At 35.3% G+C, this 13,786-nt stretch overlaps 1 protein-coding gene across 2 annotated transcripts in view; it reads right to left on the bottom strand.

The window, feature by feature from the left end:
* Positions 1-357: 357 nt before the first annotated feature.
* Positions 358-13,786, bottom strand: part of nAChRalpha4 (nicotinic acetylcholine receptor alpha4) — a 384,984-nt gene continuing 371,555 nt past the window's right edge. For both annotated transcript variants that reach the window (XM_033347108.2, XM_076618476.1), the window contains 4 exons: positions 11,457-11,603; positions 10,506-10,670; positions 7,399-7,648; positions 358-6,943 (listed from right to left, as the gene is read on the bottom strand). In XM_033347108.2, coding sequence (XP_033202999.1) covers positions 6,752-6,943; positions 7,399-7,648; positions 10,506-10,670; positions 11,457-11,603 — 754 coding nt within the window. In that variant the 3' untranslated portion in view covers positions 358-6,751. The remainder of the gene's footprint in view (positions 6,944-7,398; positions 7,649-10,505; positions 10,671-11,456; positions 11,604-13,786) is intronic.

Below are 13,786 nucleotides of genomic sequence, written 5' to 3'. Positions count from 1 at the left end.
ATTATTTTTTAAGCTGGTATGTTATATTTTTTTACATTATTTAATGCATTTTTCTGTAGTTCTCTACAAAAAGGTATTAGGATATTTAGGTTAGGCACGACAAATGACCAGTTTAAAAGATATTTTAACTGCAATGTCGTAAAACATATCGTATGAGAGAGACAAAGAAAGGCAACGGCGTGCTTTTGTTTTGTTTATGTTTTCGATCGGACGAAACAGTTTAAATTTGTTTGATTTATCAAATTTATTCCTTTTGTTTTTAAATTTTGAAAATTTATTTCGTATTTTCTAAATATATTTTATATTTTAACGAATTTGATAGGAAATGAGTTTCTAGTAGAAAGACGAGAAAAAAGATTTCTACGACAACAAGTTTTATTCTTCGAATGCTTTTATCAAGCATGATTACAAAACCAAGCAACAAGAATCTCGTCCTTACATCGTGTAGTCTTAGAACAACGGTCGTCAATAATTTATAGGTACATATTTAACAAACGATATACATAGTAGTTGTATCTAACGATAGTAGTCAATACTCGGATAATTTTCTCCCTTATTATTTTTTCTGCTCGTTATTTTTCTCATTTTAAATAGCACTATCGCTATACAGTACATTCGTTTACTATAATTATCGTTATAATGTAACCATATCCTTACTCATCCTTAGCCTACGTCACTAATATTTCTCAAGTATGGAATTGTTAAGCTACCTTTTATTAAGTTACGCATTAAAACGTGTCAAGTGGTCAAAGATCGGGACGCGGGTGTCGATATAAATGAGTCTCGGACAGTCAACTCATAATGAAGTGATAAGAAGAGAAATTCTGGCAGTTCTGGAAGTGACAAGTTACTTTTCTCCCTTTCAATCGTTCCACGTTAGCCGATCGCTTGACTCGAATGGAATTTTTCTTCATTGTCGCTCCCAGAATATCATAAATGACTGAACATTTTCGTACGTCGTGTCGAGTTTTCGCGAGTCGATGAGATAATCGAAAAGAGCAGATTTCACGATGACTGATTGTTTGGTTGTTTTTCAACGTTTATTGTCATTATACGATTTAGGCTTGTCGCGCGTTTACTTGGCACTGTAACATACGAAGTAGGAGATACAAATGAAGAATGTAGGTTGAATTTATCGAGAATCGATGTATCTGTTTCATGGTATTACGAAAAATTGTATCGTTTTTAAGTCAAACGATGTACTACATTTAGACTGTGGATCTTTATGCAATTTTCTATTTTTATTAACATGAAAAAATGTAACCTACTTACATAAAGTTATTATTTCACCTGTGAAATATCGCAACAAGTAGTTTTTCGCTTCAAATATCTTTTTCCTTTTCGCGTGCTACATGCATTTTGTACATTTTCCTAATTTCACATTTTTGCTGAATGCACAAAAATCCGCGATCCAACTGTAATATATCGTTACGCTGAAAATACGTGTACAATATGTTTTAAGTTCGATTTCTCCGTATCTTCTTAAATTTATTACATATTCCGTTTATTTAACGATGGTTACGGTACATGTAACGAGCTTCGATTGATTTTAATTAATTCCTCGGCATTTTGCGCAATGCTCTTTTCTTTTTTTTTACTTACAAGTTTCCAAGCCTTCAAGAAAAACGTTCTTCGAAACTTTTTGCAAATCAACCCTTTCCTATCATCGCCGAATCTTTGCTTTTTGTCGGTTCCAATTTTATAACACATAGAAAAAGACGTTAAAAAAATACCAGCGTCTCGGCGAAAGAACAAGGTATTAAAAGGTGAAGGTAATTTGTTAACATCGAATTTTGTTTTGTATCTTTTTTCAGAGATTCTTGACGAACAAAGGTCGCACGAGTATCTTCCGAATTTCAGTAAACAAATATACAGGAAATTCACGAAGATTCGATACTAAAATCCATTCGTGTTTCAGGTAACACCCGCATAGCGATCGCTCTCAGAATATATGCAGTTTTATTTAAATATCGATCAAGATACGGGCCAACAAGCACGCTCCTGTTTCTTCCCTTCTTCCATTTAATTCTGTATAAATTGTGCATCGAGGAACGATTTGAATCCGCGTTGTTTTTGCTTGTTTCGTCGGCAAAACACCACTCTTTACCGCTGGGAAAAACGTTGAGTACAGTTCCAGGCGAAGGCCACGATGACCAATGACTCCACTTAGCAAGTTATCGTCTGCAGCATTGCGATTTTATCCTAAGGTTAATATAGTTAGACGAGACCCGTTAACGTTTATATATATATATGTATTTGTTGCGTGAATGAAAATATTATAAACGTGAATTATCGTTATCGAATGAACTAAAGTAGAGAAGTTATCGCGAGGAATACAATTACACGCTTGAACAAACTGCTGTGGTCTAGAATCTCCATCGACGAGAAGAATGCATTCTCTTTTATCTTTCGCTTAAGATCGAGCAATTGTGTATAAAAACTTGAAAATATTACATCCGTAACGATTAGTTGAACATCGATTGAAATTTCACACGCGAACACAGAAATCGTTTACATTCTTATGAAATATTAATATTATGACACAATCTTACGACAAAACGCGATCGTATAGCATACGCCATGGAAAGAACAGACAGAAACAGCACGGAACTTACACTCACACTTAGCTTAACGAAGCAACGAAGAAAAACGAAATTACGTCGACTCGTTCGTTGTCATTGATCAAACAAAATGACGTTTAATGAATCTCAACTACCGACCATCTTCGCGTTACAACGATTTTTAAACAGCGTCGTGGGACCCTTTCGTGCAACGCGTGATCCCAGATTTTTGCAATAGTAAAAAAACCTCAATCGCTTTATAATATCTGGCTTACGTTATCTTTAGCTATGTACATATTATTTACACACCTTAGACTTAATATATATATATATATTTATATATAATATCTGTTCTATGCCGCTAATTACTATCTAAATACCGCGCTCTGGTTCTCGCTTTCAAGAACTTTTAACTTTCCCCTTCGTGGCTCTTGGACAATTACCTCGACCGCTCTGCTTCATCGTCAACAACAACTAAACAACTACAGCGACAGGTTAACAACTGTTAAAATATCAATGTAACAATAGCCGATCATCGTTCGAATAATCTACTATTGTCAAAGTGAGACTTTAAGACTCGTAGCTTTGCGGGGTCGAGCTTGCGATCCGGTACAACTGCTTCGACGCACTAATGCGTAATTACAATGTTAACATGTAAATAAGTAACTGACTCTATCATAGAAAATGTGTGCGTTCTTTCCTATCGTTTTAGTGCAAAGTAAACCTCTTGCAAGTCTCGTTCGTTCCTCTAAGGGAGAATCGTGGCCTCTGGAACATCGCGGCCGAAACGTCGACGTTGCGACTTCCCGTTCGTTCTAACATTCGTTCGGCGTTCACTGGACGATTTTTCAATCAGGTAGCAAATACTTTTACTTGTCTTCCGACACTACGTGTTCCGAGATCGGTTCTCCATCAATCAGAAACCATTCGTTTATCGTTTACATCCGTTTGTTCTCCGACATTGAAATTTTTACGCGTTGGTCAATGTTGAACTTGATGCCCCACTTTTTGTTAATTTTTATTTAATTTTGCACGAGGCTAGGTCGATAAATAACGCATGCTCGCGTGTAACTGGAGAACGAAAGCAGCGGAAACGGCACCGGCTACGTTCAGTTTGTAGCTACATAGCTTCCTCTGTGTTTACGACGAGCTTGAACGCTCGTTCAACGTTGAATGCAATGTCAACGAGATTCGAGCAGCGTGCAGTAATTGAATTTTTAACGGTGGAAAACGTTACGACTAGGGAAATACGTCGGATTTCGTTCGTTTGAAGCGCGACGATGAAGTCAAGGCAGCTGCGAGTCCTTTTATCGAAAGCAGAATCCTTCGCTAATGAAAAATCTTGCGATTATATGAAAAAATAGGTACGTTAGTTCGTAGCCAATAAATTGCTTTTTAATTTCTTTCCTGTTTCGTTCGCTGTCTTCATTCTCACGGTACAGTGACGAGTATTGATTCGTTATCAGCCTAGTCTCGTACATACGTGTTTTACAAGTAGCTACCGATTGAGGAGGAACCGCGGAGCTTATCAATACGACGACTCAAAAACGTCTTTCACACTAACAACGCTTTCTAATGGCAGTATTTACGGAACCAATACTTCTCATCCTACAAATGTATTTACAATGCAACGTGACGTAAGGCATCGTACCTTGGATGCGTTAAAATTATTACTCTCAGCTACGAATATGATCTAAGAAACGTCGAAGAATTAGGGATTCGCCGAGTCGAGTCGCAAAATGTCCGGATAAGGCTTTTTCCATCTATCGCGAAAAAGTAGTCGTGAGTTTAACGAAGCTAGAAATGAACGATTATCGTTGAGCATTGGTAATTCGTGAATTTTGCCAAGGAATCGCAGATTCTCCGACGTTGTGTTACAATTCTCGCGAATATCAGTCCGCTCGCACGAGGCGCAACTAACGATCATTTAACTGCGACAGTACATATTTGTATATAGCGCATAATTATCTAATGAAAATGTAAGTGAAAGAAACGGATGAACACGAAACGGAATAAAAAGGAACGAAGACAACTCACAGTGACATCAACCACGTACTACAGCATTGAACAACGACATCAACGGTTGTTCAATGAGCTACATCTATCAGCTTTAGAATTCGTATGCTTTACTTGTTCTTACAGAACTATTGGTTATTATTATCGTAATGTCTCGCGGGTTTCGACTCTTGTTACAAAATACAATATTTTTACAGAGGCGAAGTATAACATGTGTGCAACGAAATGTCCCTCGAGATAGTATGCATCGAACGACGAATGGAAATTGTTAAGTTATATTTCGTGCTAATTACCGATATATCGACAATGAACACATTGTATGATACGCTAAATATTCTAAAGAAAACAAACGGAAATATTTTATGTCCACTACGTTTTCCTATTTTCCATTTTGCGTGAAATTATGCAAGTTTCACGAATTGTTTAGTTTGACAAATACTTACCTTGCTTAGATGTGTATTATTTAGTTCCAGTAATATCTCAAAGAAAGATACTTTCGCATTTTTATAACTGCATACGCGTTAGACAAATTTTGTAAGAACTTATTTGTAATACGTGTTTTGAAATACCAACTACTGTAATTTCACAAAAACCGGTTTTGTTAGCACGTTTACATAAAAGACGGAGTCGTTCGAATTTTGTATAACTCAGAAAATTTCTAACTATTTCAAACTGATCGAAGGAAACGTAGCGGACTTTATTAAAAAAGCAATTGGATTCCTATTAGATGCGAAATGTATATTACATAATTAACATGATTAATACACGATACGTGATTAACATTACAAATAAAGTTTAACTCGGCTTCAATTTAACGTGTAGATAATAGATGAGATATACTCTTTTAAGTTCTCACTTTCAATTGCTTGCTATGCGTTTGCAAAAATGCAATAAAAATGCAAAACGAATTATCGTTATAGGTAGATCTATACATAACGAATGAAATATAGTCTTTTAATTTTTCGCTACAAATCGCTTCCTGCCATTAAAAATGCGAAATTAAGGAATAAGTGGAAAATACGTTTGCGCGATTTTCGAAAAACGTTCGAAGGACAAAATATCGAGTAACAATCTCAAGTGACATTTGGATGCACATACATTCAAATCAATGCTTTCCTCTGCTCCGTTTCCCTTATAGATACATTCGTACAAACGGGTACGTCCCTAAATGTTTACAACTAATCGGTTATACGTAACGTTACACGCTAAATTCGTGTCGTACAACGAGCTACCTACGATCGTGATACCTAGAATAATTTCTCTTAACATGTCGGGTAAACGGGATATATAAAACACGCGACAGTTTACTCGTGAATGTTCGTAACCCCTAGTCCGGGACCAATTGTATTCACCGTGAACAACGTTCCAACATTCTGTTTGTTCGTTCGATCTACTCGAGCATCCCGGTAGTTCGATCAGAGCCGCCATGGGCTTAGCTAGATTATTATTACAATGTACCGTTAATTAGCTTGTTGCTTTAAGATAACCCGATTTTAAATAGTGGCAGCTTCATATTACGATTTACTTGAGCAGACTATGTAGATATAAGTTCCTTTCCAAAATTGTTCGCAACGTATCGACGAGTCGATCGTTTCTTTTATTCACAACGGCAATACTCGAACGAAGCTGGAAAATAAATCAAGGTTCATAGACGGTCGATAATCGCGTCGCAGTCGTTCGTTTGTTTAGGTTCGTAACGATCGAAACAAGGAAAGTCACAGGGAATAGATTTTCTCCACGATGCTTCTGGCAAATATATTTTCTCAACCTAAAGCGTTAACATTCCAAAGTATTCTCTCCTTGACGACGCATCGTTTCCAACGTATCGGTCCGTGTAGCAATTTGCATTATTATTATTATTATTATTTTAGGAACAACGTCAGATTTCACGACGATACCGGGAGGTGGCAGAGGGTATATAGAAAGATAATCTCATATAGTATTTCCTTCAACTTTCGTCCTTTCATTTCTTTGTTCTCCCTTTGTGAAACTTGGTGCTTGTCGTATACTTTGCAATTGCTTTGGGGAATGGAGCCCTTTTACCGTAATTTCGTTATTGAACAGCAGTGGAATCTGGAAGTTCCTAAGACTAGGGTGGGATTCCGGGTTGGTAGTAAATTACATCCGGGTGTTGGTCCTTAGTCTTTCTCTACGGTGCAGGGCTCGGGCATGGACTATTGCGGCGGACAGTTTACTACCGTCGTGGTTGCGAATTCGCTGAATTTTTTATCAATTGGTACTCGGTCGTCGTAGAGGGTGGGAGCCTGCAGGATGATGCCAGCTGTGCCAACCAGCACCGCCAAAGTGAAGATCCAAAGAAACAGTCTGTCCAAGACCATCGCCACGTATTTCCAGTCTTCTTTCACCTTTTTACAAATTATTCGTATTAGATTCTACAGTAAAGTGTACTAATGGTTATTTACGCGAAGATTAGTTCTGCTTCTCTTTAAAATCAAGAGAACCAATTGTAGCATCTTCGATTTATATAGTAACTTTCTTGCCTTTTCCATTTTCATCCGAGCAAAGACTTTCAATGTCATCGTAGTGACGTAAACTACACGAACGAATAATATACACATACATATCAAATTGAAGAGATTATAGCCTTTTATGTTGAAGCTTAATACGTGGATATTAGAACAAAGTGAAAACATGTTTCAATGAATTACAAACTTCGTTTATTTTTCCAAAAATATACGCGCACGTTACTATATACTCGTCGTATAGAATCAAAGCATGAGACACAAAATATTTAGACATAACGGTGTACGAAATTTATTAAAAGAAGCTTTTAGAAAGGTCACATTAAGAGTAAAATTACCTTAGTCGAGTCTTCGAGCATCTTGGTGTGCTCTGCGATAAAACGCACACAGATGCAGGATTTGTGAATTTCGGGAGGACAACGCGAATGCGAGAAGGCTGGTGGACTTCGTAGTACCGGACTTTTCACCTCTTCGATTCCTGCTTCGCCAGAAACAGAGAGATCCTCGCATTCTGTATGAAGAGGAAGCGGTGGTAACGGTGGCCCGTGGATTAAGCAACTTCCACCGAACCTTGCACCGTCAGCAAGGCTAAATTGCGAACAAGACAATGTAACTTGATTACAACATTTCCTTCTACCATAATAACCGGTGTATATAAATTACTTGCTCTACCCTATCGTAATTTAAAATCATTCTGTAATTTCAGGATGTGTATCTCGTTAAGAAATCATTTATATTCACTACTTGATTGTTCTCAAAATAGATATTTATGTTTCTCATATATCGCCCTGTGTCTCGCTATGACGAGCATGTACATAAGATCGTGGTTAAACTTAATTTAATTTGGGTTGTGATCATTAGTTGAAGTAAATGTCTTTTTGAACTATATCTTGCTGACAAAGATGTGAAAATAAAGTTGTTCGCAGTGCGATCGATCAAACTTACCGTAGTATTTAATTTTCAAAATTTTTAATTTAATTAAAAATGTGGAATACGATCATCGTATTTGAATATTATCGTTTTTTCAGATCGCGTCATTTTCGCTACGCTTTAGAAACGTTACGATCGAGACTTGAGTATCTTGATACATTGAAAAAGATGGAAAGTGTTTAAATGTCAAATATATTTGCACCGAATTAGGTTTTATAGCTAACAGTCTGTCTGCCTGTATTATCTTTGTACATAGTAATTTGGCCCACTAGAAATTATACAGACTTTGAATTTTTATAAAGATATAAAAACGTTCTTGTATACTCTTATTAAAGTCTGATTTATAATCATATTTCGTTACCATTAAGAGGCTGCGAACTGTAATTTACATTTGAATCGAAAGAACAATTTTATTATTATTTTGTTTAGAGATCATAAAGAAATTCAGTATGATTGAAATTAACGTAGATCGTGTAGTTCTGAATTCTGTGACCATGCTTTTGTTGATGCTTCAAGTTCCTTGTTACGCCCCTAGGCTTACTATAGGTTGTGTCCCTAACCGTCTCCCTTGGTACTACAATATCGCAGACAGATCGTCTTACATGACCAGAGAGATATACACAATGTAGCGATAAGCGCATAGTTGTTGTCAAGCAGGGAGTTTTAAAAAACATCGATTCGCCTTCGTCCGTTATTTTACCTACACAAAAACGATGGCATACGTGACCATAGCCGCGAACGGTTGCGAGACCCGAGCGTGGTGGGGGTCATCTCCCAGAGAAGACAAAGGACAAAATCGAAGGGCAGTCAGTGGCAAATGAGGATTCAAACCGAATGCGTCGAGAGGTTCAGAGGAATAAAATCGAGGTAGGTTAGTCAAACGAATACATCGAGAAATATCATAAAGTCGAGTCGAATTATAATAATAAACTAGTTGTATCATCGTTGAATCATTTGTAACGTGTTAATTATAATTTTAAATATTGTTAAAAATAGAAGCTTATATTAACCCCGTTAATTCACTGTTACAATCATTTGAATTACCTCTGTTATCCTAATCGAAACAGGGGAACGACTGATTCGCGACGTCGATTATCAGAATCGTAGCGAGAATTTATGCCTCTCGCTGACGCGTTTTCTCGCGATCGCGTCTCTTCGCGAGCGGTCGTAACATTCCTAATGTAGTCTAATTCTGTTGCCATTGTCGTTCTGTGCTATGTCTCATTAGATTATCGATATATGGGCGGAATTATCTTCGCTAGAAACTCAATTTAATGCCTTACTCGGGTTACAGAAGTTTCTTTATGGCACTCCAACTTTGTTTAAACTGGACTTTGCAGTAAAGTCGTGCAATCTTGTTACTTAATCTCGTAATAGGATAAAAGCGTAACGCATAATGGCGTCAATTATTTCATTAATTACTTGTTAAGCAACTTTTGATACATGGTCGTGCGAATTATTCACGGTTAATTAAGCTTGAGAAGAAATTTACGTTAAACGAATGCCAGCTACAACGCCTTTCCAGAGTATGTTAAGCTGTGCTTTATGAGAATACGAGCACTTTTGGCTGAATATATGGTTTAGTTACTTTTCGAAACTTCAACCGCGAAACTAAACGTAGAAACCTTCTGTGAATACGAAGAAAATAGTTCAGTGACATTTGCTTAAACGCTTTGTGCAATAAGTTTGAAAAATGAAAAAATAAAGACAATTGTTATAATATTCGGAATAATGAAATTTCCGGAAAAACGTTATTACATTACGAATCAAATATACCATTTTCTCCACAACAAAAGGATAATACGACAATATGATCGAATCGGTAGCCACAAATTGATGTTAACAGATGGTCCCCGGAATTCCGAATTTGCATAGAAATGTAAATACCGAAACAAAGGAGAGCAGTTCGAAATTAGAAAAAGACGCACAAAAGGCGGAAAATCCACATTGTGGTTTTATCAACTATGGAATGGAAAGCTTTTGAAAATTCCCGAGTATTTGGTCAAAAGTTCAGTGAGTGGAAAGAAACAAAACAGATGAACAATCATGGGCAGAATAGAATTTTAAATGAACGGCGAAAAAACAAGAATCGTTTAATGAGATAAAAATAATCCGCAAATCACTGCACTAAAAATCAGATTATCTTTAGGTGTACCATAAATATTAGAGACTATGTTACACATACAACCATACAATTAGGTTTAAAAGAAGATTCTCTGACAAATTAATAATTATGGTAAAAATGCTTATTACGTCGCCCATTTTATCCATCGTTTATTCTTCTTACAAAATATATACCTTTATTTCCATTATTTTCCCTGTAACTATATATATTCGTATAATAGCCTTTTCACTTCTTGGAATCACTAAAATTCTGATAAAAAATCACTAAATGCTTGACTTTTGAACTTGTAATTGTACAAGTTTGTAAATATGGTAATAAAAAAAATAATAAGGTAATATAGTATAAACAATAAGATAATTTCTAAGAATGATTTATATTGACAGAAAATACCTGGAAGGTGAGAGGTCTTCCTTCGATGCAGCACGCATGCGGCTGTGAAATCGTTTGGGTGTTAGATGTTCTTCGCTGTCCTCCTGAGTAGATGGATGATAAGGATAATAGAAGGGCTTTTCCTTCCCTCCGACTGTTTTCATTAGCACTCTGCCAGAACTATATCTGCGAATACATATAAATTTGTGCATACAGTAAAATTTATTTGTCAACAAACTGTAGTTTCTCTCATCTATGAAATCTGTTATTTATTTAAAAAAACAGCAATAGTATATAATATACATATATTTTTCTCTGTAGAAACCACGTTACATATGTTGTTATTGGTCGTGAAAAGATGAGAGCCATTTTTATCGGAGTACGTATCGGGAAAGTTTATTCGTTAAACTTTCTACGAACATAACAATTTTTCAGACAATAAATGGTAAAAAAAATGAAGGATCAAGGAAACAGATTTTAAAATAAATACTAAAATAGAGGAGGCCGAAGACTTTTGTTACCATTTTAATTAACATCTCTTTTTAATTGGTAGGTTTAAAAAATTTCAGGAAATTAAAAAAATGTATTGTAACGGAGGAAGCAACGTATTTCTATTAAGAAAAATTTATATGAAAAAAGAGCATTATCGTTTCAATATAAATATCTGTTTTCTTGTGTTAACTAGAATAGACTAGCAAATTATTAGATCTCTTTGAAAATAAATGAACGCTTTTGAAAATGATTTATTTATAATTTATGACTTTATCGAAAATTCTATTGATTTTATCGAATATTTCTAAATTAAAATCATTTTTACTAACTTTCTTTTGCCTCTTCTCTTCTCCTTTGATAAGCTAAGGGCATCTTTAATATGTCAAAACGTCTTCGAGTGGGAGAGCAGTTGGTTCAATTCGATTTCTAACAATGTAACTCTTTTGGTTTAAATAGAAATGCACAATAATAAACGTTTACCTATTTGTTTCGAATTTATATTGGGGCCTCCGCATAACCAGCAGGCGAGGAAGGATGTGGATAAAAACTCTCTTCACCCATGGCGCCATTTTGTGAGTTTGCGGCGATCGAAAGTGAACATTAAGCACAACCACTGTCACGCATATGCTGTAAAATAAACAAAGAAACGATGAATTTGGTACAACAATTTTGTCAACTATAAATTAATAAAATTAGGTTTGTATCACGTCGTTACATTTAAACACAAGTTACGAATTAATTAAAATCTTTAAAGCAAGTATTGTCTGTTTCATCGTTCCTATTTTCATTTCAAGTGCTCTGATGAAGCTCACGAAAATTTTAATAGATGCCGAGAAACGAATAATTGCAGCTTTTGAACGATGACACGGTGGACACTGCTTCGCGTGTGTTTACGCATCTTCAAGTTGTTAATGACGTACATGTACGTCCTATAACGATGATAGACTCTTTGGAAAGATTTGCGACACGTTCGTTAAGCATAAAGTCAATAATTTCCTTCGGTTCAGTATTGTTCATCGCGTCGATGACGTCCTCATTTATTTCCATCGCGGGTATTTTCATTAAGCAAACTTCCTTTTAATTAAACGATTTATCCATTTTCTCGTATATTTCCCCCTATAATCTCGGCTGCGTTTAACTCACAAGAAATGTATCACGTGAAAGTTTCGTTTTCATAGATTAAAAAGGTAATTAAAAATTGTTTCATGAATATGTATATTATACGAAAAGAATGCGTTTTAAAGAGAGCGCGTTATTTTATCAAACAAATTTTCATTCGCGACTCAATTTTATTCTAAATAGTCTTCATTTCCCTGAAATTTGTTTCCAAATTATAGAATAAACTATCGCGTTTATTCAAAGAAAAATAAAATAGTACATATAAACGATTATAAACAAATAAGCTTCTACGATTTTCTACGAAAATCTTCGAATACTCTATAAAAACTCCGTTTTCATTGGAATAAATTGTATTTTTACGTAACAATATATTTATTTATTAACGTATGGGCTAATGGTAACTATTTCATGGCGAAATTACTGTTATCGCATGTGATTTTGTTTTATCGTTTGAAACTATAGATTATGTTAATATTTCGATTTGATGGATCCTGCAGATCTTATCTTTTTGTTCTCTTCCACGCAATATTTTTCGGTTGTATTACTGGCAAGCCATTGTCAGATTTCCTAAATTATTCTTATTGATACTCGTAATTTTGTATCTGATAATCTCTAATTAAATTAATAATTATCTAATAATTGAAAATCTCAGTCAGTGGTTTGTACAATTTTTATATTTAATTATATATAATAAGAACATATGTTTTTCCATTTCTTCTTTCATTTTCATTGATTGTCCTTGACATTAATTCGATGATTGCATGCATGAAAGTAGAAAATCCAAGACTCACTTATTTGTTGGATGCATATTGTACGTAATACAAACTCCAACAGTGAAAAAGAAATTAAATATTATACTTTCACTCGTTCTTTTTAAAAATAATACAATTTTATATTCAGCATGACCTGGTTGGATAGTTGAACGTGAATTGATTGTGAAAGCCAGGTTAATCGAAATCTATTTTTGCAGCCAGAAATTTGTTAAGATATTGTATCTTCCAACATGTCTGAGGTAAGGATAGCAGACAGGTAAATATGTAAGCAATTTTTAACTGGATTTGATGCAGCGAAGAGGCGGATTTACACTGGCTATAGATCTTATCTTGTTATGGACAAATTTACAAAAGAAAACTTTAGCGTTATCATAATTGTGTGATCATGAAAATAATTTAAATCAATTAAATTAAATTAAAAAATAAATTTAAAAAGACACCTTAACTACGTTGAAATGTACACACGTTTGAAACCAGAAACGCTTATTTGTCAAATTCGTTAATTCCACGAAACAAGAAGCAGAATTAACGAAATTGTATATGTATAATATAACCTTCGACCAATAAGTACTTTGGCATTAAAATTTCAAAAAGTTCAAAAAGCCGAGTCAATCGCATTGGCCCGTGAGCGGTTCAAACAACTCGTAACATGCCTGTGTAACAGCCATACTTCACATTTCTATGTCTTTTTTTATCTTCACGAACGTAACTGAAGAAGCGGAATCAAAATAGAAATTTGTTTCATCTACCAGGTATTATTGTAGTATCGTGGACGAAAGGCCTAAGAGAAACCGGGCGAACCATAAACAATGTCGCGAGAAAGCCTAATCAGGCCCATCAATGTATTATCGGTCCTTCAATCGAATAGTTGCGCAAAAAAATAGTCTACGTGACTCTGGCCACGAACGGTTGCGGTGG

The sequence above is a fragment of the Bombus vancouverensis genome, chromosome 5, assembly GCF_051014615.1.
Source record: "Bombus vancouverensis nearcticus chromosome 5, iyBomVanc1_principal, whole genome shotgun sequence".
Taxonomy (NCBI): domain Eukaryota; kingdom Metazoa; phylum Arthropoda; class Insecta; order Hymenoptera; family Apidae; genus Bombus; species Bombus vancouverensis.
This window is presented reverse-complemented; position numbering and strand designations above follow the sequence as displayed.